The sequence below is a fragment of the Tauraco erythrolophus genome, chromosome 17, assembly GCF_009769465.1.
Source record: "Tauraco erythrolophus isolate bTauEry1 chromosome 17, bTauEry1.pri, whole genome shotgun sequence".
Lineage (NCBI taxonomy): Eukaryota > Metazoa > Chordata > Aves > Musophagiformes > Musophagidae > Tauraco > Tauraco erythrolophus.
Window position 1 is genome coordinate 14492330 of NC_141481.1, and position 23400 is coordinate 14515729.

A 23400-nucleotide genomic window follows, 5' to 3' on the forward strand; every position below is an offset into this window, starting at 1 on the left:
CGATCTCCTGCGACTGGCCAGAGCTGCGGGTGAGCCCTGGCTGCTGGGCCGGCTGGGATGGACAACTCTGGCTGCGACCCTTCTCCAGCCTCTCACCCCGGCGGCAGGGAGGCTGTTTTCCCCAAGCAGGACCAACTGTCCCTGTCCCCAAAGCACAAAAGCTTCTTAGGAGGTGGGGAAGCACAAGGGACCTGCTCTTCTTTCTTTACCCAACTCTTCCGAGTCCAGTTTGCATCGAGCAGCCTTTTTCCATGGCATGGAGGAATGGCCTTAGGAAGCCCAGCCCAGGAGCAATCTTGTTTCTTCTGTTGAATCGAAATTATCCCGGCTCCGCTGGCAACCTCTCGCCGCAGCCGAGATGTTGGCATCAGCGTGGAACCTCCCGACAGCGCCTGCGCTCCAGCGTGTCGCGGAGCCTTATTGAGTTGGTACGCACACTTCAGGACAAATCTTTGCTAATAGGGTTCTAATTTCTTCCTTCCTGCTTCCCAGATGCTTCTGTCTCTGTGTACAAATGACAGAAACGGAGAACAATGTTTTCAAGAAAACGTTTATTTGTCAGGCTCAGAAAGGCAAGTGCGAGGTCCTGCGAGGAGAGAGTTCTTGGCAGCCGTTGTGCCTCTCAAGCCTTCTGGGTTTGTTTTTTTCATAATGAAAAATGTGAAAAGGAAAACGAGTTTAAAGCTGGACGTGTCAGGGCGCAATGAGGGGATTGTGAGTTTAATGGCAAACGTCAGTTGCCTTTTCCTTGTTCCTTTGGAAAAGTCCAGTAGTGATGCGATTGAAACCTGCTTCGTTTTCGCGCTGCTCGATCCGTTTTACGTGCTCGGTTTCTCCGAACCCCGGTAGGCTGCATCCCGTCTTCCACTCGCTCTTTCATTTAGCGTAGCTGCGACTCGCGGGAAGAGGATGTGGCAAAAAAGAGACCCCTGAGACAGAGCTGGGTGAGGTGCCCGGGTCTCCCCCAGACAAAGGCAGCCTTTGCACAGCTTTGCTTTGTTTGCAAAATCCGCACTTTTGTTCCCTTTGCTCCGGTCCTGCACGGGCTCCCGTCGGGTGCGGTGTTGCCTCGGAGCTGAGGTCCCATCCCTTGGGATTGGGCACAGTGTGGATGCGATGCAGAGCACAGTTGAACCCGGTGGGGCTGCACCCAGGAGAAGATGACATGGGGTGTGGGGTGGTACCTCCGTTCCCTGGACCTGGGGCACCCCTGAGCAGTGGTTCCACCTCCAGCTGCAGCATGAGGTGGGCTGAAACCCTCAGAGAAGCACCTGGGCTGTCAGTTGAAGTTACCTGCGGTGCCGAGTGGCTTTTTTAAGGTCTGTTGCTGAAAGTAAGGTGCTTATTTGGCATTTTGGGGAAAAAAAAATAGCCTTTAAGTACAGCGCTTTGCCTGCACAGGGTGCAAAAATACTGCTGGTAGTTTCAGATCAGCACCTGCTGTCAGGGTTTGGTGGTTTCAGGGATGTGGATTTAGCTCTGGATACTTAGGTGTGAAAGTCGGGGTAGTGGTGAGTTGGGATCAGTTTTCCTGTGCCGATCCCAGAAGGGCGACTGTCATCGACACGCGTGCGTGGGGACAGGGAGACGTACGTGTCTCCTGGTCGGGCAAACGGAGGCTGTGGAGCTGCAGAAGGAAAGCAGAGCTGTGGGAGGACAATTGCCCACCTGTTCCCATCGGTACAGTTTTCCATTTTTGGACACATGCACTTTTCAGCTCAGATACCCGCGAGTACCAGATTCTCCCTCTTTCTATACATGGCGGTGACCTCAGAGCGTGTGCCGCGGGTGACAACGGGCGCGGGGCGAACATAAGGGTTCCCAGCCCTCCTTCCACGTTCGCTCAACGTTTTGCTTCTGCTTAGTTTTTCTGAAATGCCTCGTCCGCTTGACAATTCTCAATAAGGTTTAAAAATCTGGCACAAGTTTACTTAAAAGAATCATAGAATCACAGAGTGGTTTGAGTTGGAAGGGACCTCAAAGATCATCCAGTTCCAACCCCCCTGCCATGGGCAGGGACACCCTCCACTGCACCAGGTTGCTCCAAGACTCATCCAACCTGGCCTTGAACACTTCCAGGGATGGGGCAGCCACAGCTTCTCTGGGCAACCTGTGCCAGTGCCTGCTGGCAGAAAGAAACCCGCTTGGAGTCCTGGCTGTCTCCTCTCATCAATCAGGCATAATAACTTTTTGTTTTCCAAGCTCGGGGCTCCCATGGTGCCAATCCCATAACGTCCCTGACACTGTCCCTGTCTTCTCTCTGCAGTTTGCTGCTTCGTCGTGCACAAGCGGTGCCATGAGTTCGTTACCTTCTCCTGCCCCGGCGCTGACAAGGGCCCTGCCTCGGATGTAAGTACCCGCATGAGGACACAGCGCGGTATTGGGGGGCACTGTGTTCCACAGCAGTTTGGTGAAGTTCCTCCAACTTTTGTGGCTGATGACATTTCAGTGCCGTTGTTTCCCGACCGTCTCCAGTTCGTTGTTACTTGTACTTGTGTGGGTTCTCTTGTGTTTTTGAGACACTTAAACCACTTTCAAATCACCCGCTGGCTCGCCCTCAGCCGAGCAGGGGGGGCACACGGGGGCGCAGAGACGTTTGCGTTTGGGGCCGAGCCTGCAGCCTCGCCCCGGCTCCCTTTTGTCCCTTGAGCACAGCCTCAGTTTCCCCATCGGTAAAAGGACGTTTCCAGGCTCTGCCACCCGGACCGAGGTTTTAGGTGCGGGGTTCAGTAACACACATGACACACTGAGCGCTAAAAAGCTGGTTTAAGACTTTGTCCCTGAGCACTCTCCCCTGCAGGGCTTGGTTCGGGGTCTCGATCGATTCCTTTTGTCACTAGTGAAGCACCTGACGGAACTCACTGTTGTTTAGAAGACACGTGCCGTGTTGCTGGACTAGACTCAGCCCCGGGGAACGTGCCTCGTTCCTCCTCAGCTCCTCACTTTTTGCCCCACGTTGTCGTTTCGGTGTCAGTCCTGCATCGCCCGCAGTTGTTCGGTGTTACCCGGGGTTGGGGCTCTCGGCCGCTCGCCTGCAGCATCCCCTGCTCCTCACCCCGCGGGCATCTTGCTAAAAGCAGGCACAGGTTTTGATTTCCAAGCCTGTTCCGTATCATCTCGCAGATTTAATTAAACCAATATATGCGTTTGGTCTTCCCAGGGAAGAGCAGGCGCGTTCCAAGCTCACTTGTGGTTTACACGGTCGGTGTTGCTGTGTTTCCTCCACCAGACCTGACTGGGCAGCAGCATCAAGGACAGCAGAGTTACTGGGAAATACCAGTCTAGGTGTGACTTTTGGATATTGCTGGTCTTTAAAACCCAGAACACCGCCCAAATGCCCGCTGACTGCATCCCCATCCTTATTTTCACAAGGACTCAGCTTCCTGGTGAATCCCCGGGCGGCCGGGGGCGGGTGGGAGCGCTGGCGCGGTGGTGCTGGCTGGGGCTCCGCGGCGCGGCTCTGCCAGCGCCTTTCAGCTCTGTCTGGCAGTTCCTGTGCTTTACCGTGGAAACTGGCTAATTTGGGGAACTGCTGGGAGAAGGGAGCTCGAATTGGGGAAACGGCAGTGCACCACAGCTCTCGCCCTTAAAAATAGAACCGGTGGGAGCCGAGGGCGTAACGCGCGGTGAAGGGGGAGGCTAAACACCGTCGCCAGTCGCCCGCCCGGAACGGGGCTGCGTGCCAGCAGGGTGGGACATGGGGGCTTTTGGGGAGGGGGTGAGGCTCACTGCGGGGGGTCAGCCCCGTGCAGGGAGTCGTGGGCAGGGGCCGCCTGTGCCCCGTGGGCAGATGCTGCCAGGAAGGCTGTGGGGGCCGTGGAGGGGAAGGGCTGAGCGTGGGTCACGGCCGTCTGCGATCCTTTGCCGAGAGCCTGCTCCTGTCCCAGCCGAAGCGAGGGCAGGCTCGTGCCTTCCCCGTTTGGCTGGTTTCTCCTGCCACATGGGCACACGCGGTTTGGAGCGATTCTGATTTGGATCTGAGGAATCTGGCTGGGCTTCGGTGCCAGGGAGCTGCTGGGCAGCTCCACGGTGGAAACACCGGGGGACCCCGGGCAGGGGGACAGGGTGCCTGGCACCCTCCACATTCCCAGAGCCACCCTTGAACCTGGTCACTGCTGTGGCTCTAGCAAAGCAGTGACTTTACCCTAGTGCCCCGCTCGTGGCGGATCAAGGGCCCTGTGGGTGGCAAACCCTGAGCCCCTGATGTCGGATTTCTCGAGGCACGTGTCCGTGCAGCCCCCCGGCCGCGGTGGCACAGCACGGTGCCTCCAGCGTGGAGCCTGCCTGCCAGCTCTCCGCCCCCGCGGAGGATCCCTGCCAGAGCGGTGGTTTTAACGAGCCGGTGATGAAGCTTTTGGCTCTTGCCCACCGGCCAAGCTGCCCTGGCAGGTGCCTTTCAGCGTGCCCAGGTCGGTGCCACTGCAGCCCGGGTCCGGCTCCTGTGTGCTGCCAGGGTGGCTGCTGGGGTTGCCACGGGAGCAGCCCCCAAAACGGGTGCTTTCAGACTCAGGCTTGTGCAGTTTGATGAGCACAGTTTTATTTCCACTTTCTGCCCGACAATTAGTCAACACATTACATGTTTTTTTTGAATCCCCCTCCCTGGACACTTTGCACATGACTAGTGCTTTCCTCGCAGAAGACTTTCTTCTCCATACACTGCTGATTGGCTTGTAGGGGTGGCTGGTGGACCTTAAAAATTAGTGGGGGGGGAAAAGGAGATGCAGGAGAGGTGCCAACCCAGGGGATACTACTGCATCCACAAATACTCTGGTCCTGCAGACTGTGAGCCCGTAACACGTCTGCATGAACCCGAAGGTCAGGAGAGGCCGCTGGGGACCTGTCTGAGCACCCTGACCCCGGAGCCGTCGTTCTTGGCCCCGGGTGACGGCCGTACCCCCCGCCTGAACCGCAGCAGCCGTTCACAGCTCCGTCCTGCGCAGCCTCCACGGAGCGGCTGCAGCACCGACGGCTCTTTCTCCGGGGGTACAGCAAACCCGAGTGGGGGCGGCAGGGTGGCACTGGTGTCGTGCCACAGGACATGAGCCCCTGGGGTCTGCGCTTTTCCTGGAGCAAGCGGGGTCTTCCAGCGGAGGCGCGGGCAGGACCTGCCGCCCGCTCCGCATGTCGCTTGCGGGGAGAGGCGTGACGGGGACAGGAGCATCCCTCTGGCTCCATCTCGGGATGCTCTGAGCCTGTGCCAAGGGGCACAGCCGGGACCGCACAGGGGAGCAGTGGTGAGGTCTGTGTCTGCGTCCGGATGGCATTTGTCCCGGCACGCTTGTCCGGGGTGGGTTGCTCCAGGGGGTCCCTCTGCCAGCGCCAGGGTGTGGGTGACATGGCAGAGCCACTGCCCCGTGGGCAGTGAGGGCTGTCGTGCCCCCTCCGTGGAGCACCCAGCAGCGCTGGAGCTTTTACAACGACCTTTGCTGCTCAGTCCCGCCACGCTGGGAGATTCCTTCTGGCCACGCGGATTTAGCTCTGGCACTCGTCTCCTCTGTTCTGTCACCTAAAATGCATAAAGAAAATGGCAGCGAGACCCGCTTGCGCTGGCACCGCGCAGCCCTGCTCCAGGCTGTAAGAGGTGTGTGTCACATACCCGAAAATATATCTGTTTAGGGATCTGTCTCGATATTTGTGCGTGCAGAGAGGAAATCTTGCTGACAATCTGCTTGAGGTGCAACATAACTGGGGGAGAAGCTGGGTCTGAGCGGAGCTCCCAGGCTCCCACCCCTGGCTCAGCTGGCAGCTGCGGGCACCCAGGGTGGGTGATGGCAGCGGGCAAAGGGGGCCACCAGCCCCACAGCTGCGAGTGGCCCCGGGAGCGGCTGGGTGGGTGCTGCGGGTGCCGGAATCGCTCCCTGGTGCAGCACAGAACCAGCAGGAAGGTGCCAGCAGAGGTGATCAGGGCAGGGGGAGATGGAGACGCTGAAACCACTTAACCTTGGTCAAGGAGAATGAGGTTGGCAGTGGGTGAGTGGGGACGGCTGTGATCCAGATGCCACCTCTGGAGCCGTGCTCGGGCGCTGGGCAGCCTGCCCGCCCCGGCGCCGCGGTCTCGTCCTTGCTCGTCATCTGGCCGGCAGCTCGCGGCTGGGGGGAAGGCAGCAGGTACTGGGGAGATGCTTCGCCTGCTTCTGCGCAGAGCTTTGGCCAAGGTGGATGCGATGCTTTTCTTCTCCTTCTCCCCACCAGCCCTGTCCAAGCTGGGGCACGCGAGGAGCCCTCGGAGAGCCCGAACCCGCCTGCCGCCCCGGCCCCGCGGGTCTCTCCCACGCACGTCTCCCCCTGCCCAGGGCTGGCTCTGCGTGACGGTGGGCAGCCTCTGCCCGACAAGGGAAAGGTCTAAATTAAATCTAAGTTGTCACATTTTGAGAGGTGCCACTCGGTACCAGGGCACACGTAAGGGCCCTGGGTGAAATTCTCTGTTGCATGCTGTTATTGCTGGGTGAGATTTGCCACTGCGGCTCGTCGAGCAGACAGGTAAAAGCTGCCCAGTTGGTGTTAATTAATTTTTAAGATATTTCTCAAAATGAAGAGAGGAATGCAGATACTTGGGACTTACAGCAGGGACCAAAAATGGCCCTTTTGTTGCTGGATTTTTTTTTTTTTTCTCCATTTAGCAAAGCGATCTGGGACACCCTGTGGTTTGTACCCCGGGACAGCCGGGATGTAACTGGGGATACCTGGGGGGCAAACTTGGTTCCTTCTGCCCTGGCAATCAAGCTGCTTACAGCACTGTAATCCTTAACGAGCTTTGAATGAGGAGACTGAAAACTCCTTCAGCAAACAGCAATGTCCTGTCTGCTGCGGGAGCGAGCCGAGGACACGGGCTTTGTCTGGAACCGATGCAAAGCTTGAGTTTTCCCCTGCTCTGTGGTTGCTGTTAACCACGGGGTGAATCCAGAGCGACCCGTAATGATGTCAGACGTTGGCAGCATCTGGGCTGTAGCAATGACAGCTATGTGTTTTTTCAGTTGGTGCAGCGATCTGGTAACTGTCTTTCCTTTCACAAATATTAATATCCAGTGAAATCTTGCAGAAAGAGCGAGTTTAATTTATTGCATTTATTTAAACCTGACAGCGTGCTCGTCCTTACAGCGGGCTGCGTGATTCTGCTGAGCCACAGAGGGCAGAACTGTGCTGGCTGAGATGGCATCTCCGTGCCCAGCACGGAGCGGTGCCTGGCACAGGCTGCCCTGGCCGGGACTGCTGCTGGTGAGAGGTGCTGTGGGTCCCACTGGGTCCCAGCCTGGGCTGAGCCCTTAACACCAACTGGCTGCAGGTTCTCCTCCCCAGAGCTGCCCTGTTCTGGTACGATAGTCCTGGAGCCCAGGGGAGAAAAATGTGTTAAAAGAAAAAAACTTCCTAACTTTGCGATCTCTGTACCTTTTGGTCCTTCATAGTTACTGGAGAATCAGGGAGAAAAACGTTTTGCATCCTGAAAAGTGCTTATGGATGTTTAATTTTAAGCACCTGAGTAACCCTAGTGATGTCAACAAAACTCTTCTGTTTGAAGTTAAGCACGTGCTCGAGTGCTTTCGGGGGGGAGGTTTGTGCAGGAATGAAGCAGAAAGCCCTGGGGGAGGCTGAGGCTTTACACTTTTGGGAGCATAACAAAATAACCAGAGAGGAAACGTCCAGGTCTCTCTGTTCCTGGTGACCAGTCCCACTTTGGAGCAGTTTTCTGTTCGATCTGGTTGTGTTTGAACCTCCGTGAGGACAGCAGGTGTGTGTTTAACCTTGCAAAGCCCATCGAGCAGGAATCTTCTGTCTGGGAGAGGAGGACACAGCGGTGATGGGGCCTCTCAGTCAAAAAAAAAAATATTAATTGCTTCTTGTGGTAGAGAATGAAGCTGTAGCTATAAATGCTGGTGTTGAAGGCACCAGGGCTGCTTCCCTGCTGGATTGCTCTTAAGTCACAGCAGGATTTTATGGGTTTTTTTGATGGCTGAAGATGGGATGGTGGGTCTGCGCTGCCAGGGACGGTGTCTGTGACGTGGCACTGGCTGGAGGCAACGATAGTTTTGCCATTGGCTTCTCTAACGTGGTCCGGATGTGTCCTGCTCTGAGCTCTGGGGCGCCGGGGGCTGCGTGTGCCATGCTGCGGTTTGCCGTTCCCGGCTCCGACGCTCCCGGGCTCTCCGGCGCGCGGGGGCAGCGCTGGTGTGACCGCTCAGGCTGAGGGTTTCTGAAATAGGGTGATGTCTTCAGGAGCTGGAGTGGGGCATGTGTAACAGAATGCAATTGGCAAACCTAATTATAGTCGGAGCTATTAGTAGAATGCGTAATTATTTAAATTGCAGGCAAAATAATCATTAAAATGACCTTCTTTGCCTTATCCTGTTAAAGGTCATCTAATCAGGATGCATTAATAAATATCAGAGTTGCTCTAGGAAGGTAACAGGCCAACATAGCTTCGTTTCGATTTTGCCCTAAAGGGGCTACAGGAAAGCTGGAGAGGGGCTTTGGACAAGGGTGTGTAGTGACAAGACATGGGGCAATGGATTTAAACTGAAAGAGGGGAGATTTCCATGAGAATTAAGGAAGAAATTCTTCCCTCTGAGGGTGGTGAGGCACTGGCACAGGTTGCCCAGAGAAGTTGTGGCTGCCCCATCCCTGGAAGTGTTCAAGGCCAGGTTGGATGGGGCTTTGAGCAACCTGGTGTAGTGGAGGGTGTCCCTGCCCATGGCCGGGGGGTTGGAACTGGATGATCTTGAAGGTCCCTTCCAACCCAAACCCTTCTGTGAATCTATGATGAAAATTATCAGCGCCTTCAAGTTTCTCCTGTCTGGGATCTCCTCTGCTGGGAAGGGGTATAGTCCCTGTGCCCAGGGCAGTGTTGAGTCCCAGGCTCTCTGTGTATTGGAGGTGGGACGTGCAGCTGCCTCCTCCTCCTCCAGACGAGCCCATTGATCCAGGACTTTCCTGAAGGCACTGAGCACACTCTTGCCCCAGCCCTGCCCTAGAGAGCAGGACACCCATCTCTCCTCATCCCGTACTCCTGGGGTGCCCCGGCTCTGGTGCACGAGCAGATCTTCACAGCCTTGCTGCAACTCGCTGCTTTCTTCTGTTGTGCTAATTAACTTCTCCGGCTCTCGCCGTGTGCCATCTGCCCTGCGCGTCGGGGCACACGCTCGCCGCTCCTGCCAGCGCGGGCAGCCGCTCACAGTTCCCGTGGGATGAAGATGTATCCGCCGTGCTCCCTCCCAGCACCTTCTGGTGCTTCCCTGGCTCCGCCGGAGCCCGGCTCCTTCTCCTGCCAGCCTGCACATGCCTTCAGCCCTCTAATTGAAAAGCCCTTCTCTCGTTTTCTTGGCATGTGCGTGTCTGATTACGCCCGCTCCGATGCCAGCTCTCCGCGTAAGGCAGCGGGTGCCGAGGGTGGCCGCTCCGCACCCTGCCCTGCCTCCGGACCCCACGGCCGCGTCCAAGCTGGGGTGGGTGCTGCAGCCTGTGCCCCCCCAGCTGGCACTGGTGGGGGGGGGGTCCAGGAGGGCAGCGTTCTGCTGGCAGGGGGTGCCGGGGGTCTCTGGGCTGTTCGGGGCAGCCTGGGGGCTGCGCAGTGCCAGGGGAGCGCTGCTGCTGCCGTAATAAAACGGCTCTGGGGGCACGTGGAGGATAACGAACGTTTCTAAATGATGTCAAGATGCTAACGCTGCTCAGGGGAAAAAAAAGCTGAGTTGGGCTTTTTTTAGCTGCTCGGTAAGAGAGTGTGTTTTGTTCAGTGTTGGCAGCAGCCAGAGAAGAATGACGGTCAGCCGTGTCCCGCCGCACTTGTCTGACCAGCAGATGGGATCTTCGGTCAATAAAAATATATTAACGTGCTGGAAGCTGTCAAGGAAAGCTGTCAAGGGCAGGTTTTACCCGCGGCTGCCTGTTTGACATGGAAGCCCAAGCCGCGACGCTCGCGCCCGCGGGCGCGTTGGCTGCCGGCACGTTGCCAGCCGTGCCGCGCTGCCGCCCTTCTGTCGCCGAGGGCTGGCCAGAGGAGCTGCCCTCTTGGGCCACTTCTGTCTATAGGGAAAAAAAAGTCAAGGTTTTTGGTTTGACACCCAGTGCCTGCGCGTCGTTGGGTGCAGACAATGAGCTGTCGCTGCGTTGGCTGCACAAATTGCTGTGAAATTCCCTCTAAAATGGCCTCTCCGCGTGAGCCGTGTTAATTCTTCTTCGGAAGAACTTAAAGCTCTCTCTGCGATGAGGTGGGGGAAGCAGAATCAAACCTCTGCAGACTGTAGAGTCCAGGAAATTTTGACAGTGCAAAGGATTAAAATAGCATCAGCTGGGGTGGGGGGGGGGGGTCTGGGACGCTTCCCTGCGGAGCACGGGGCAGCCGGGCGCTGCGGGGGGCCAGGCGGTGCTGGAGAGGGAGCTGGGGCCATGGACAAACCTGAGTGCCCTTCATGACAACGTATTTTAGAGATGAACCCAAGAGAGCTGGGCGTGATTTTAAATTGTTTTATGGCTGAGGAAGGGTCTGGTCCTCCCTCTGCCTCCTCCCTGCCTGGGGAGAGGCGATGCCAGCGCGCCTGGAGCTGGGCAAAGCTGAATTTAGTGCAGAAGCACCTAAAAGCCATGGCAGCGTCTGGCACAGCAGCGTTTGCAGCTCTGGGTATGGTGGAGCGCTGCTGCCCGTTGCCGGGATGCGGGCGTTGCGTGAGGAGCAGCTGGAGCACGGTGCCCACGCTGCCCGTCCCTGCTGCGCTGCTCGCCCAGTGCTGCCCCTGCCCGGAGCCGCCCCGACAGACGCTGTGCAAGAGCCAACGTGTTCCTGGCTGCATGGATTGTCGATGTGATCAGTGCCACCAGCCTGCACGTCATCGGTGAGCTATGGCTCCTGCACCAGCATCTCCATCAGGGTTCACCAGGACAGCGCGTGCTGCGCCAGCGCGGCAGTTGGGCGAGCTGGGTGGTGGGCACAGCCCTAGAGAAGGGCGCAGGTGGCTGCTGAGCCTGAGCGAGGGACCAGCCGGGCTGTGCTGGCCACGGGTCAATTACTCACTTATGAATCGAATTTCTTCTGTTCCTGGGACAGCAGGAGAGCTTGGGCTGCTGCCAGCCTGGCCCACAGAGCCCATGCCCGCGGCGGGATGGCCAGGGCCAGCGTGGTGGGCGCAGCTGGAGGCGTGTGCAGTCCCGGGGGCAACGGGGCGCTGCGGGTTGCTCTGCGAGTCGGCGCCGTGGTCAGTCAGGGGTGCAGCATTGCACGGGCTCGTTTCGGACCAGGAACCTGCTGCCGAGCTCCGATGGTCGGTGCTCGCAGGGTGCCAGGTCGCAGTCACCAGCTGCTCCTCTTCTTCCCGGCAAACATCCGGCTCCCGCGTTCGGGCTCCCGTACCCCCGCTCGGAGGGTGATGATCTCCGAGGACATGGACCAGTTGGAGCGGGTCCAGAGGAGGCCACGAAGATGATCAGAGGGCTGGAGCACCTTTCCTATGAGGACAGGCTGAAAGAGTTGGGGCTGTTCAGCCTGGAGAAGAGGAGGCTCCGGGGTGACCTTCTAGCGGTCTTCCAGTACCTCAAGGGGGCCTACAAGAAAGATGGGGAGAGGCTGTTCAGGAGGGCCTGTTGTGATAGGACAAGGGGTAATGGTTTTAAAATAGAGGGAGGTAGATTCAGATTGGATATTAGGAAAAAATTTTTACCATGAGAGTTGTAGAACACTGGAACAGGTTGCCCAGAGAGGTGGTGGATGCCCCATCCCTGGAGACGTTCAAGGCCAGGTTGGACGAGGCCCTGAGCAACCTGATCTAGTTGGAGATATCCCTGTTCCTTGCAGGGGGGTTGGACTAGATGACCTTTGAAGGTCCCTTCCAGCCCTAACCATTCTATGATTCTACGATCTGTGGCAGCGCTGGTTAGAGAGGGCAGAGCCTCCCGGTGCACTGGAACACTCCTGATGGCGTTTGCCAGTTCTGCTCCGAAGGCAGCTGTTCCCGCGCCGTCCCTCAGGGCCGCCCTGCGCGGGAGGGATGGAGGAGGGGAGCGCCTTTGCTTTTCTTGGCAAACTTCTTTTTAACCGTTCTTGTTTTAAGTCTCTCAGCATCTGCATGCGCAGTGATCTCGTCATCCCCGTCTCGGTGGTACGAAAATAGCCTCTTTGTAAAACGACTTCAGCCTTGTTCGAAAATGATATCCAGAATTTCCGGTTTCTGGCACCTTCTAAAGCACTGGTCGAGGTAAAACGGGCCCCCAGCGCCCCGGCAGCCGGTGAAGCAGCTCTGCCTTCCTGTGCCCGGCTGCCCCCATCACCTCTGCACCCTCCGGTCTGTGGCCCTCTGGGTGCCAGACCTCCAAAACAGCCCCTCAGGAGCGGGAGCAGAAGGTGAAGCCTGAGCTGTCCCCGTGAGGGACCAGTGTGTCCCCCCCGGGCGGAGGGTCCCTGCCCGTGGGACTGGGATGCTGAGGGAGCGGTTTGGGGAACCGTGGCCGTTCCCGCACCGGCTGCTCTCGCTGCCGCAGCGCTGCTGGGGCCACACTTTGCTTTTCCATCTCTGGCTTTTTTACCTGATCTTATAGCAGCTTTCCAGTACCTAAAGGGGCTACAGGAAAGCTGGAGAGGGACTTTTGACAAGGGCATGTAGTGACAGGACAAGGGGCAATGGCTTTAAACTGAAAGAGGGGAGATTTAGGTTAGATATAAGAAAGAAATTTTTCACTCTGAGGGTGGTGAGGCACTGGCACAGGTTGCCCAGAGAAGCTGTGGCTGCCCCATCCCTGGAAGTGTTCACGGCCAGGTTGGATGAGGCTTTGGGCAACCTGGTGTAGTGGAGGGTGTCCCTGCCCATGGCAGGGGGGTTGGAACTAGATGATCTTTAAGGTCCTTTCCAACCCAAACCGTTCTGTGAGTCTATGATTCTATGATTCCCGTGGGAGTTTAACATCCTTCGCGTGAAGTGGACGTTGTCTCATTTTGCACGAAGCCTGTGGTTTTTATGAATGACTAAAGCCCTCATTTGCCTGGACAGGAATATCTGTTTCGAGAAGGGAACGCAGAAACTGGAGCATTTGGGGGCGATTCCTCCCCGTGTCACACACCAGGTTCAGCTGGCACGTGCCCTCTGCTAGAGCTGCCCCCCTGCCCCCTCCCACTGCCCTCGTCCTGCTGCCAACGGAGGGTCCCGCAGTGGTGGGCGCACGGCAGAGCTGCCCCGGCGTTGCCCTCCTCCACAGCATGGTGTGACGAGTGGTGGGCACTGGGCCAAGGGTCTGCAGGACGTGTGTTCGGGGTCCCACTGGCCGCCCAGGGACCTCCGTTCTCCTGGGATGGCGACAAAACAAAGCTTTTCATTTTCTTGGGTGCTCCATCTCCAGCAAACACTGGAAATGGAACTAGGTGATCTCTGAGGTCCCTTCCAACCCAAACCATTCTATGATTCAACCACTTGTCCACCTTTCTGGTGTCACTCAGGTTATCTGGGATGCTGCGAAGGAATGCAGAGTGTTGGTGCTTAATGCAACTGAGAGCTTCAACGCAATTGCAGTAGGAAAATTAATTTTGGGGGAAGGTAATGTATTGGCAGCTCTGTTACAGCTCGGTTCTGACTCCACTCTTTATCTATTTACTTAGCTTCCAGTGCCCTGAAGAGGTGTCTTTCCTGGTGCCCGGGCGCCTTTCCAGGCCATTAAAAAGCCCGTCAGCTCAAGTGACCGAGCCAGCAGCCATGCCTTATCCCTAACCCTCCACCAATTAACCCGGGATGAAATTAAGCCAGTGCTGCTCACCAGAGTCCTCCCCCTCGCTTGTGCTGCTGCGGAGCGCCCGGGCAGGCACCCAGCACCCTCCTCTCCACAGCTGTGCCGCTCGGGGCTCTCCTTGTGGGACCTCACTGCCTGCCCTGGCACCCGCCCCGGCTCTGCCCCGGTGTGCCCGTTGGGCTGGGAACTGAGCGTTGATCCGGGCTTCCACAATTGTCTTGTCCTGCGTGGAGGATACCCAGAAATACCAAACCCTTGGTTCTGCCTCAGTCGTTTGTTCCAGCGGTTGATCCGATCTCCCTGTTGAGAAGTTGCTTCTCATTTGCAGTTGTTTGGCTGTAACTTCCATAGATCCTTGTTGGAGTCCAGGAGGGATGTTCACAAGGTGCCTGTGCAAGACCATGAGCGGTGTCTGGGATAAACTGGGCTCTCCTGGTTTTGCATGCTCTGCTGTGGCAGAAAAATGTGCCGTTGATTTTAAGAAAGCTCAAAATATTAAAATATACCATAAGCAGGTGGATTCCCTGGGAACGTGTTGGGGAGGGGTTGGCACTGGTGCACAGAGATGTTTACTGGGCAGTCTTAACACAGAAGGAAATCATGGGGGAGGTTCTGCTTTACCCCGCTGGGCTGATGTGGAGGTTGGGTGGTGTCCAGCCCTGATGCTGGTTCTTACATTCCGATGTCACCCGGTGTTTTCTGTGCTAGGACCAAGTTATTTGAAGGCGGTAAATCCCAGCCAAGGCAGTGCGATGCTTTTGCATCGTTATGGCAACACACATCAAGAGCAATAAGGCTGCATCTTGGCGACTGTTGGAAAAGGTCCACGTCGGTTGGTGGCAGTTGACTGAAGTCCATTAACAGCACCTCCGAAGCCAGCTGGCACGTGAAGCGCGGCGAGCGGTGGTGCCTTGCCAATATTTGATGGAAGTTTATAATCTTTATCTTTTATTTTCCTCCTAGGATCCCCGGAGCAAACACAAATTCAAAATTCACACGTACTCCAGCCCCACCTTCTGTGACCACTGCGGGTCGTTGCTGTACGGGCTCATTCACCAGGGCATGAAATGTGACAGTAAGTGACGCAGCCGGTGGCTGCGGCTGCAGCAGTGGGGGGGCTCGGGCACCCCGAGGGGCTGGGTGGGGGCTCCCAGCCCGCCTGAGCTACGGCCGACAGCCTGTCCCCTCTGCCTCCGGTGCGGAACACGCTGCTGGCACCCGAGGGGCTGGGCATGAGCTGGGGGGCACCTTCTCACCTCTCACAGGGGCCCCCTTGAGTCCCGCACGGAGAGGGGAGGGAAGGGCATCCGGCTGGGGGGGATCCTGCCTGCATCATTTCCCCGCAGCATCACCCGCATCCCCCTCCCACAGCATCCCCTGCATCCCCCTCCCGCAGCATCACTCGCATACCCTACCCCGCATCCCTGCAGCATCACCCGCATCCCCCCCTCCTCTGCATCCCTGCAAGCATCCGCCACACCCCACCCTCAGCACCGTCTCCCACCCTCAGCACCGTCTCCCGGTCTGGGTTCTGGCAGCGCCAGCTCCGGCTGACACCCTGTGGCGGTGGCGGTGGCTGCTGCGGTGACGTGGCCTCTCCGGAGCACGTGGCTCTGCACAAGCCTGACCTCGGGCACGGGAGCACCGTGAGAATTATTGTACAGAGAGGAGAAAGTGGGAGATAAAAGAAGAGAGAGAGGATGGAGGGTGAGACTGATTATTTTCCAGGTTAATCCTGCCCTGGACATAATTCCCAGGCCTGGGAACACACGGCGCGGGTGTGCCGGCGGTGGGAACGGCACGTGCTGCTGCTCGCCACGGGCCAGCCTTTGTAAATATAGAAGCTTGCTGAGTGTTGGGGAACAGCGTGTTCATTAGCACCTCTAAAACATTACCAAGTGGAAATGAATTTCTTTAAAATATATTTTTATATATATACATATTTATACATTTTCTATATAAATTTTTATATGTGTATAGATGTATACACATACGCAGGTAATTTTTAGTGCCCCTATCAGCTCCTGGTGAATCGAGCTGAATGCTCAGCACTGCGCTGTGGGTGTGGTGGAAGACAAGTCTGATAAATGAGCAAAACTCAAGTAACTAGAGGAGAGGAAAGGCTGAAGGCCCCGTCATCGCCGTGGGCAGGACCCAGAGCCACCAGTGGTGGCAGGTCCCTGTGCCAGGCCGGGCTCTGCCGGAGTCTCCGGCTGCGTTCGAAGGTCCGTTCGCTGCACGTTCAGCCCAGAATCCCTCGCAAACATTCCCATTTAAAAGGAGGATGAGTTCTTCCCCTCTCCCCCTTCCCCTCTGAACACCCCAAAGGGACAGGAGCGCTGATGGCCCTTTCCTTCTCTCCGCCCCGCAGCCTGTATGATGAACGTGCACAAGCGCTGCGTGATGAACGTCCCCAGCCTGTGTGGGACCGACCACACCGAGCGCCGGGGACGGATATACATCCGGGCTGACATCGAGAAGGACGTGCTCACCGTCGTAGGTAGGTGTGCGACCCGGGCACCAACCCTGCACGCGGCATCACCCAGTTGTCCCTCGCTGCTGGTGCATGCCGTGCTGATGGTAGTGCCAACCACGGCAGGTCCAGGGAGTGCAGTGCCTGGTGTGTGACTGGTGGGGAGCTGGTGCCTGGCGGGGCAGGACGAGGCTTTGACCCTTCTCCGAGCCCGCTGCTGGGGCTGCAGGGATGATCCCTATCAAACAGCTTTACCAGTTACAGACTTTTCAAACTGCGTTTTGAATTACGTAAAACTTCAGCGTCTGCAGCACCCCGGGAAGGAGCGGCAGAAGGTCCCTCCGTTTGGCTGTGCCACGTGAAAAAGCACGTGGTTTGTGTCGTGCCATCCGTGTGACAGTGAACGTCCGTTTCCCGCTGTTCTTTCCGTGCCTTTCGTGGTACCTGCGCCCGTACGGGTCTCGGTGGGAATCTCGGGTGGCTCTTTATCTGACCAGAGCTTTGCAACCTTCTTCCACCGATTTGGAGACCCCATGGCCTCCCCTGTATCCGCGGCGTCTCCTGCTTCCCTGCTTGGTGCTCGGAGGCTGCTGGGGGGGCTGTCCCTGCGGTGCGGCCGTACACGGGGCACAGAGGGACGTCAGCCCCCCTGCGGTGCAGATAACCGTCCTTCTTCGTGTTTCCTTGCCGTTTCCCAGCCCCGATGTGGAGCTGGAGCACGGCACCGCACCCACAGGGCAGGCTGCCATGGAGCTGTGCCGGGCTGGCGTGGCACACGGGGATGCCAGCGTCCAGTGATGGGCAGTGGGCAGGAGCAGGAGCCATCCCACGTGGGTACATCCCCAGGGAGATGCCAAGTGGCAGTGCTGTCTCATGGCATCCGTGTCTGGGGCTGTGCCAGGCAGTGGGAGATAGGCCTGGAGGAGGCTGCAGGCATCCGGGCAGTGCCAGGCTCCTGCCCTGAGTGTCCCAGGGATCTGTTTGCCACCCACAAGGAAACCCCTTGTCACCCATCACGGTTTCCTCTGTCTTGGAACTCCTCCAGTCTGGGTTTGCGGCAGGAGACAGGATTATCCTGTCTCTCAAGGCTTTTGCCACCTGGATTTTGAGTTCCCAGAAGATATCGCTTTCCCCACGACCTGTAAGCATCCCATAAGCCGCGTTCTCGTAATGCCTCTTGTCCTCCGCACGGAGAGATCAGACTGAGAACGTGCCGCCGTCGGGCGCCGGTGCCCGGCGTCTCACGGCGTGAGTGCTGGCAGGGGTGGGCGGCAGGGAGGGCTCTCCGGGCGACAGCTTGCAGGAGAGCTGGGGTTTGTCTCACGAGGGCTGAGCCCGGCGCTGCTCGGGGGCAGGAGGTGTGTGCCCACGCCGGGTAACCAGGCAGCTCCGGGCGGCTCCGGTCTCCGCAGGGGCTGCTGAGCTGTTGGCACTTACTCACAGGATGAGTTAAGACCACGGGGTGTAAAATGCTGCCCACCTGCCCACGCCGTGAAGGTTGGCCGCTCCTCGGAGCGAGCCCCGGGGGTCCCGGGCTGATGGTTTCCAGCATCTCGCAGGGCTGGCGGCAGGAGATGCCACAACATCCGTAGGATTTGTTTCAGTGGGATGGGGTCAGCTCCAAAGCGTCCCACTGTGCTCGTTGCTGCTCCGATGGCACCTTATCCCCTGGGGAGGGTGTGGGGCTGCCAAGGTCTCCCTGCTCTGGGCTGGCAGCTCCTTGCTTGGCAGAGCTGGCTTGGTGGAGCAGATCCGAGCAGGGACAGCTGTGACGGCTGTGATCCCGGTGGGGGGCTCCAGCCCTCCCAAACCAGCCCCACCTGCCCCTTCTCTGCTTCGGCGAGGGGTGGCTGAGCCAGTGGCCCCAGGGTGGTGGGAGACCCAGGGCAGTGTTGGTCCGTGGTGGGCACGGCAGCTCCTGCCAAGGGTGGGCAGGCGGTGGCACGGGTGACTTCTGCCTCCCGTAAGGAAACGCTCAGGTGTGATCCGGGCACGTGGATCCTTTCTGGCCTGAGAGTCATCAGAAACATTTTCGAGAAAAGTACCAAGTTGCTGAAAACATTAATGAAAAATGGAAAAAAGTTGTAGGTTTTTGATTTTATTTATTTTTGGCTTTATTTATCCTTAAAGGAGAGCTTCAGTGAACCACACAGGACTTTATCACAGACGTCCTGTTTCCCGGGCACCTTCCCTGCAGGGGATGGGGTGGGGGTGGTACCCAGTGCCCCATCAGAGACCGATGGGGCTCAGGGCTCACCCTCCTGCTGGCACCGCGAGCTCCCTGGCACCGGCGCCGCGTTCCCAGAGCTCCGCAGGCAGAGGAGAAACTCCCCCGGCCCCATCCTGTGCAGCTGGATTTTCTTTTCTTCAGCTGGGTTTGAAAGACTGTTTTATTTCTGGCCCTCTACGGAGGCGTGGGTGAAACACATCATCTGTTGGCTTTTCCAGAATTCAGGGAAACGCACCGTGCCCTCCAGCTCTGCCACGCGGCCGATGGAGGAGTGGGAGCAGGAGAGGCTGCGTGCGGGCTGCCGGGGTGGGGGTCCAGCCTTCCCTCCCGCCTGGCGCTCCGGATTCGCTCCGGAACTCGGAGGGGGGGTGGAAGGGTCTGCTCAGACCCGAGGCAAACGTGGACACCCAGCCCTGGGGAGCCGTGGGAGCCGGGTGCCGTGGCTGGTGGTGCCATGGCTGGTGCTGCCGTGGCTCTGGCTCCTCTCCAGTGGGTCAAAAGGGGTTTCCGTTCGCCTGGTGACTCTTTGCTCCAGAAAGACAAAGCCCTCAAATAACCACTGGGTTTGTATGGCCAGGATTTTGGCAGGGAGAGGCCAGATGCTGGAAAACTGGCCCTCCAGTTGGCTCGTAGAGGTGGCAGAGAGCGTGGTGGAGGGGTGGTCATGGGGGCTCTGGTGCAGAGCGGCACGGGGGTTCGGGCTGGAGGAGCCGTGGTGTGGCATGGCTGGCAGCTGCTCTGCCAACGTGGGGCTGCTCAGAGGGATCTGTGCCAGTGGCTGCTGTGCCAAAACAGCTACCGGTGCCTCTTCCTACAGCATCTGCTTCACCACCCCAGGGTGGCCCGTGGGGATGCGGCCAGACAGTGGGTCCCGTGGGGACCTGGCACGGGGGGCAGCGGTCTGAGCTGGCAGACAGGCTTCTGCTGGAGCAGATTTCTGGTGGAAAGTGCCCTTTACACGTTTTCTGCAGAAATTCCAGTTGGGGCGGGCAGGGGGTGGGTTTCTGTCAAGGACGTGAGCGACAGCGTGGCGATGGGTGGGTGGCGGAGCACCCCGAGCCCGGCAGGGGTGGGGAGGCAGTGCTGGCTGCAGGGGGAGAGCCCCAGTGCCGGGGTGCTCAGGCTGGGGGGTTTGGGGTTGCAAGTGGAAGCCTGGCTGCTTGCCCACCCGCCTGCCCTTCCAGTGGGTGCCGTGGGGCTGGAAACAGTTCGGAATGGAGAAGACCTGTGGCAACTGATAGTCAAAGCACAAAGGAGCACAGAGACTAGTGGGAAAGGGGGAAGAGGGTTCTACAAAGCAAGGAGACCAGGTCTGAGCAGTGAGATAAGAACCAACTTAAAGGTGGACCTTGTCCAGTTTGTGGATGGGGTTTCGTGGCCCCGGGGCCGGCTGCACTATGGGACGGATGGACCACTGTTCCCGCTGCCCCGTGTCAATCCCAAATATTTGTCAGCATTTTTCAACACGACACACGCTCTCCCTGTGCCAGGTCTGTCCCCATCTCAGCACGGAGCGGGCAGGGGCTCAGCTGGGGGCACCGAGGCAGTCAGCACGGGCAGTGGTGCCCATCGTGGCAGGTGGATTTCAGCGCCAGGGTCCTGCTTCTCCTAAACACTCCTCTCAGCTGGTGTCAGCGGGCAGCGTGGGGTGCCGTGGCGGACCGGAGCTGTTGGAGTGGTGGAGGGGCAGGGTCTGTTCTGAGGGGCTTTCTGTGGTGCCCGGGCACCTTTGGTCCAAGCCGCGTGGTAGAATGCAGAGTCTGGTGTTGAGGCAAGGTCTTCCTTCTGTCCCACCAGGTGTGGAGACCCTTGCCCAGAAATTTGGGAAGCTTTCCCGTGGTGAAGAGCATCACAGCTGTGGAAATGGGAGAGGTGCCGAAGCGCTGGGCTGTGGGAAGGAGCAGGCTGGGCAGGGCTGGTGTCTGCAGATGGCAGCACCGGCACGGCCACGGCTGCCAGTGAACCGAATCCTTCTGTTTTTATCGACTTGACAAATGTGACGGGAATTTGCCATATGCTTTTCAGCAGTGTGTTTTTCTTTCTCTTTCTCTGGTATTTCAAATTTTATTTTTTTCTTTGTAAAGCTGACCTTTTCCTCCTGATGGGAAAACACAGCTTTTTGGTTAAACCAGCTCCGTTACCGGAGTCCTCCTCTGCGTGCGGCAGCAGTAGGCGACGCTGCTGCCTCCGGCGCGGGGAGCGCTCGCCGTCTGCAGCTCACAAAGCAAAGATCAGGAAAGGAGGAAACGTGTTCAAACCCAACCCAGCCTCGCTGCTGAGAAATGAGGTTTTGCCCCCAAACCGTACCGTGATGGAGGGACGGAGCCGTGCCAGGGTCAGCCGTAGGCAAGGGCCGTGCTTGCGCTTTGCTTTGCACGGCAGCTGGCCGTGGCTCTGTGCCCTTGGCGCGGCAGGGGGAGGCTGTGCAGTGTCCCCCCGTGCCATGCCGGAGCTCGCAGCTCCCCCGGCCAAAGGTGGTTTCCAAAACAGGGGAGGTTTCCGAGGGCCTTGTTAATTAGGGCACAAAACAATCTGCGTCTCATCCAGCAAAGCACTTAGATCTGCGCTCTTGGCGAGCGCGTCTGCTCTTTTGAAGCATCAACACAAGCTGTGCATGATCGGCATCCCGGGGCTCGGAGGGAAGCCCGGGGCTGTGAGCGGGGGCCCCGAGATGGAGGCGGCTGGGACGGCCCTGACCCCCTCGCTGCCTCCCCCGGACACTCGTGGGGGAACGTCACCTCCCTGCCTCGGGCGTGCTCCATCGCGGGGCTGGGGTGGCTGTTGGTCCCCGGCATGGACCGGCTCCAGCTGCACCAGGCGTCCTGTATAGCGTCCTGGTAGGAGGCAGGATTTGGCCCAGAGCCCGATTAGCTGAGATGGATTAGAGCAGCAGGAGAAATGTGTCTGGATGTCCGGCGTTTCCGTGCGTTGGCGCTGGCTGGAGTTGAAAGTGCTTATCTTCAGCGGGGAACAGACCGGACCCAGGGAATGAGTGTACGAGGCTGGAAAACCTCAAGTCACTGGCTGGAAATGGCTGATTGTGTAGCAGCTCTGCTTGGTAATGTGGTGGTTTAGATTATGATAAAGCATCCTTGGAATTGGTGCTGTGCACAGCACTGCTAGGAGCAGGTCACAGAATCACAGAAGGGTTTGGTTTGGAAGGGACCTTCAAGATCACCCAGTTCCAACCCCCCTGCCATGGGCAGGGACACCCTCCACTACACCAGGTTGCCCAAAGCCCCATCCAACCTGGCCTTGAACACTTCCAGGGATGGGGCAGCCACAGCTTCTCTGGGCAACCTGTGCCAGTGCCTCACCACCCTCAGAGGGAAGAATTTCTTCCTTAATTCTCATGGAAATCTCCCCTCTTTCAGTTTAAATCCGTTGCCCCTTGTCCTGTCACTACACAACCTTTGTCCAAAGTCCCTCTCCAGCTTTCCTGTAGCCCCTTTAGGTACTGGAAGGTCTCCATGAGTGTCCTTGGAAGCGAGTGAGCTGAGCTGCCAGGGGCTCAGCCTCCTGGGAGGCCATTCGGGGAGAAGTGTCTCTCCAGCTCTTTGGCTTCCTTGTGTCAATACCATGATTTTCATAATACAAAGTTTGGAGTCTCACTGTTGGAAAGGTGGATGCAATTCACGTGGTGTTTTCCAGCTCGGGAGGCTGTCCGAGGCTGAGCAAAGTTTGGGAACCTGGCAGTGCCCTGAGACATGGCAATTGCCACGGTGAGGTGATTCTCTTCGGATGCTACGTAACGACGCTTGATTGACTTGGGCAGTTTTCACCCTGGTCACTCAGGGAATCTGGTCCTTTACACCCAGCAAGTCAGCAGATACTCATCACTATTGTTCCCTGCTCCGACACTGTTACACCTCTGGGTTCCCTGGAGGATTCCCTGGAGCTGGTCGGCGTCAGTTTGTGTCCGAGTCGGATCCTGCCAGCTCCGAGGGCAGCAGCGCAGCGAGGATGGTGCCGCTGTCCCCTGACCCTGGAGTCAACAGTGACACACGATTTCTTCTGAAGGAAAGAAGGAAAAAAGAGACTTGTGAAGGTAACGTTCTTGGACAAGCGTGTGTTCAGTCTGTGTCCAGGTCTGGGCTTTGGTCAGGCATCTTATGAGCAGGAAAAGACTGCTGAATAAAGTGGGAAATGGTAGCAAATTAAAATGTCATCAAGGTGTTGCACATTTTTGCTTCTGTAATAGAAAAGCTTCCCGATGCAGATGGTTCTGAGCCCGTCGTGTGAAGAGATGTGAATGTCTGAGTTTGGGAAACGGGGGAGCGAGGGAATGTGGAGGCTGAGCCTGGAGTCCGTAACTATTGCTCCTCGGAGATGGTGAGACAGCGAGTTGCATGGAGGACACTGCTCAGGCGTTGCTCCTGTCCTGCCGCCGAGAGCTGGTTCTTCCTGCTGCTCTGTTCAGGCGTGATTTGCATCCCGCTGTGGGTTGGTGTGTCCCACCGTGGGTCGGTACGTCCCTGTGCCAAGCTGGGGGTCGGGCAGTTTGTCACTTAGCTCAGGGAAGAGATATTATTCCCTGGCAGTGTTCAAGGCCAGGCTGGATGGGGCTTTGGGCAACCTGGTGGAGTGGAGGGTGTCCCTGCCCATGGCAGGGGGGTTGGAACTGGATGATCTTGGAGGCCCCTTCCAACCCAAACCCTTCTGTGATTCTATAAGCGGTGGTCTACAGGGACTAAAATGCAGAAAAAATCATGATAGGGTGGTGCTGCACATTCCACGTGGGAGATGGAGAATGTTCAGTGTGTTTAGGTGACTCCGACGTGTGCGCGTGTGAAAGCGGAGCGTGCCCTGTCCTCGTGCAAGGGCTGCTGGAGCGTGGGGATGATGTCGGGTTCCCTCCCCTCTCGACAGTCCCAGCAACCTGCCAACAGCCGTGGCGGCTCCTGCAGAGCCGAGACCCACGTTGGGACCGTCGGGAACGCGGCGTCGGGTCGGCGCTAGAGCCCACGGCCCCGCTGCGCCGGCAGCATCGGCAGAGGCTGCC

General features: G+C 57.9%; 1 protein-coding gene across 1 annotated transcript in view; it reads left to right on the forward strand.

Moving 5' to 3' along the window:
• Positions 1–23400, forward strand: part of PRKCB (protein kinase C beta) — a 113103-nt gene that overhangs the window by 46625 nt on the left and 43078 nt on the right. The window contains 3 exon segments of the mRNA XM_086622614.1: positions 2267–2349; positions 14659–14770; positions 16067–16195. Coding sequence (XP_086478740.1) covers positions 2267–2349; positions 14659–14770; positions 16067–16195 — 324 coding nt within the window.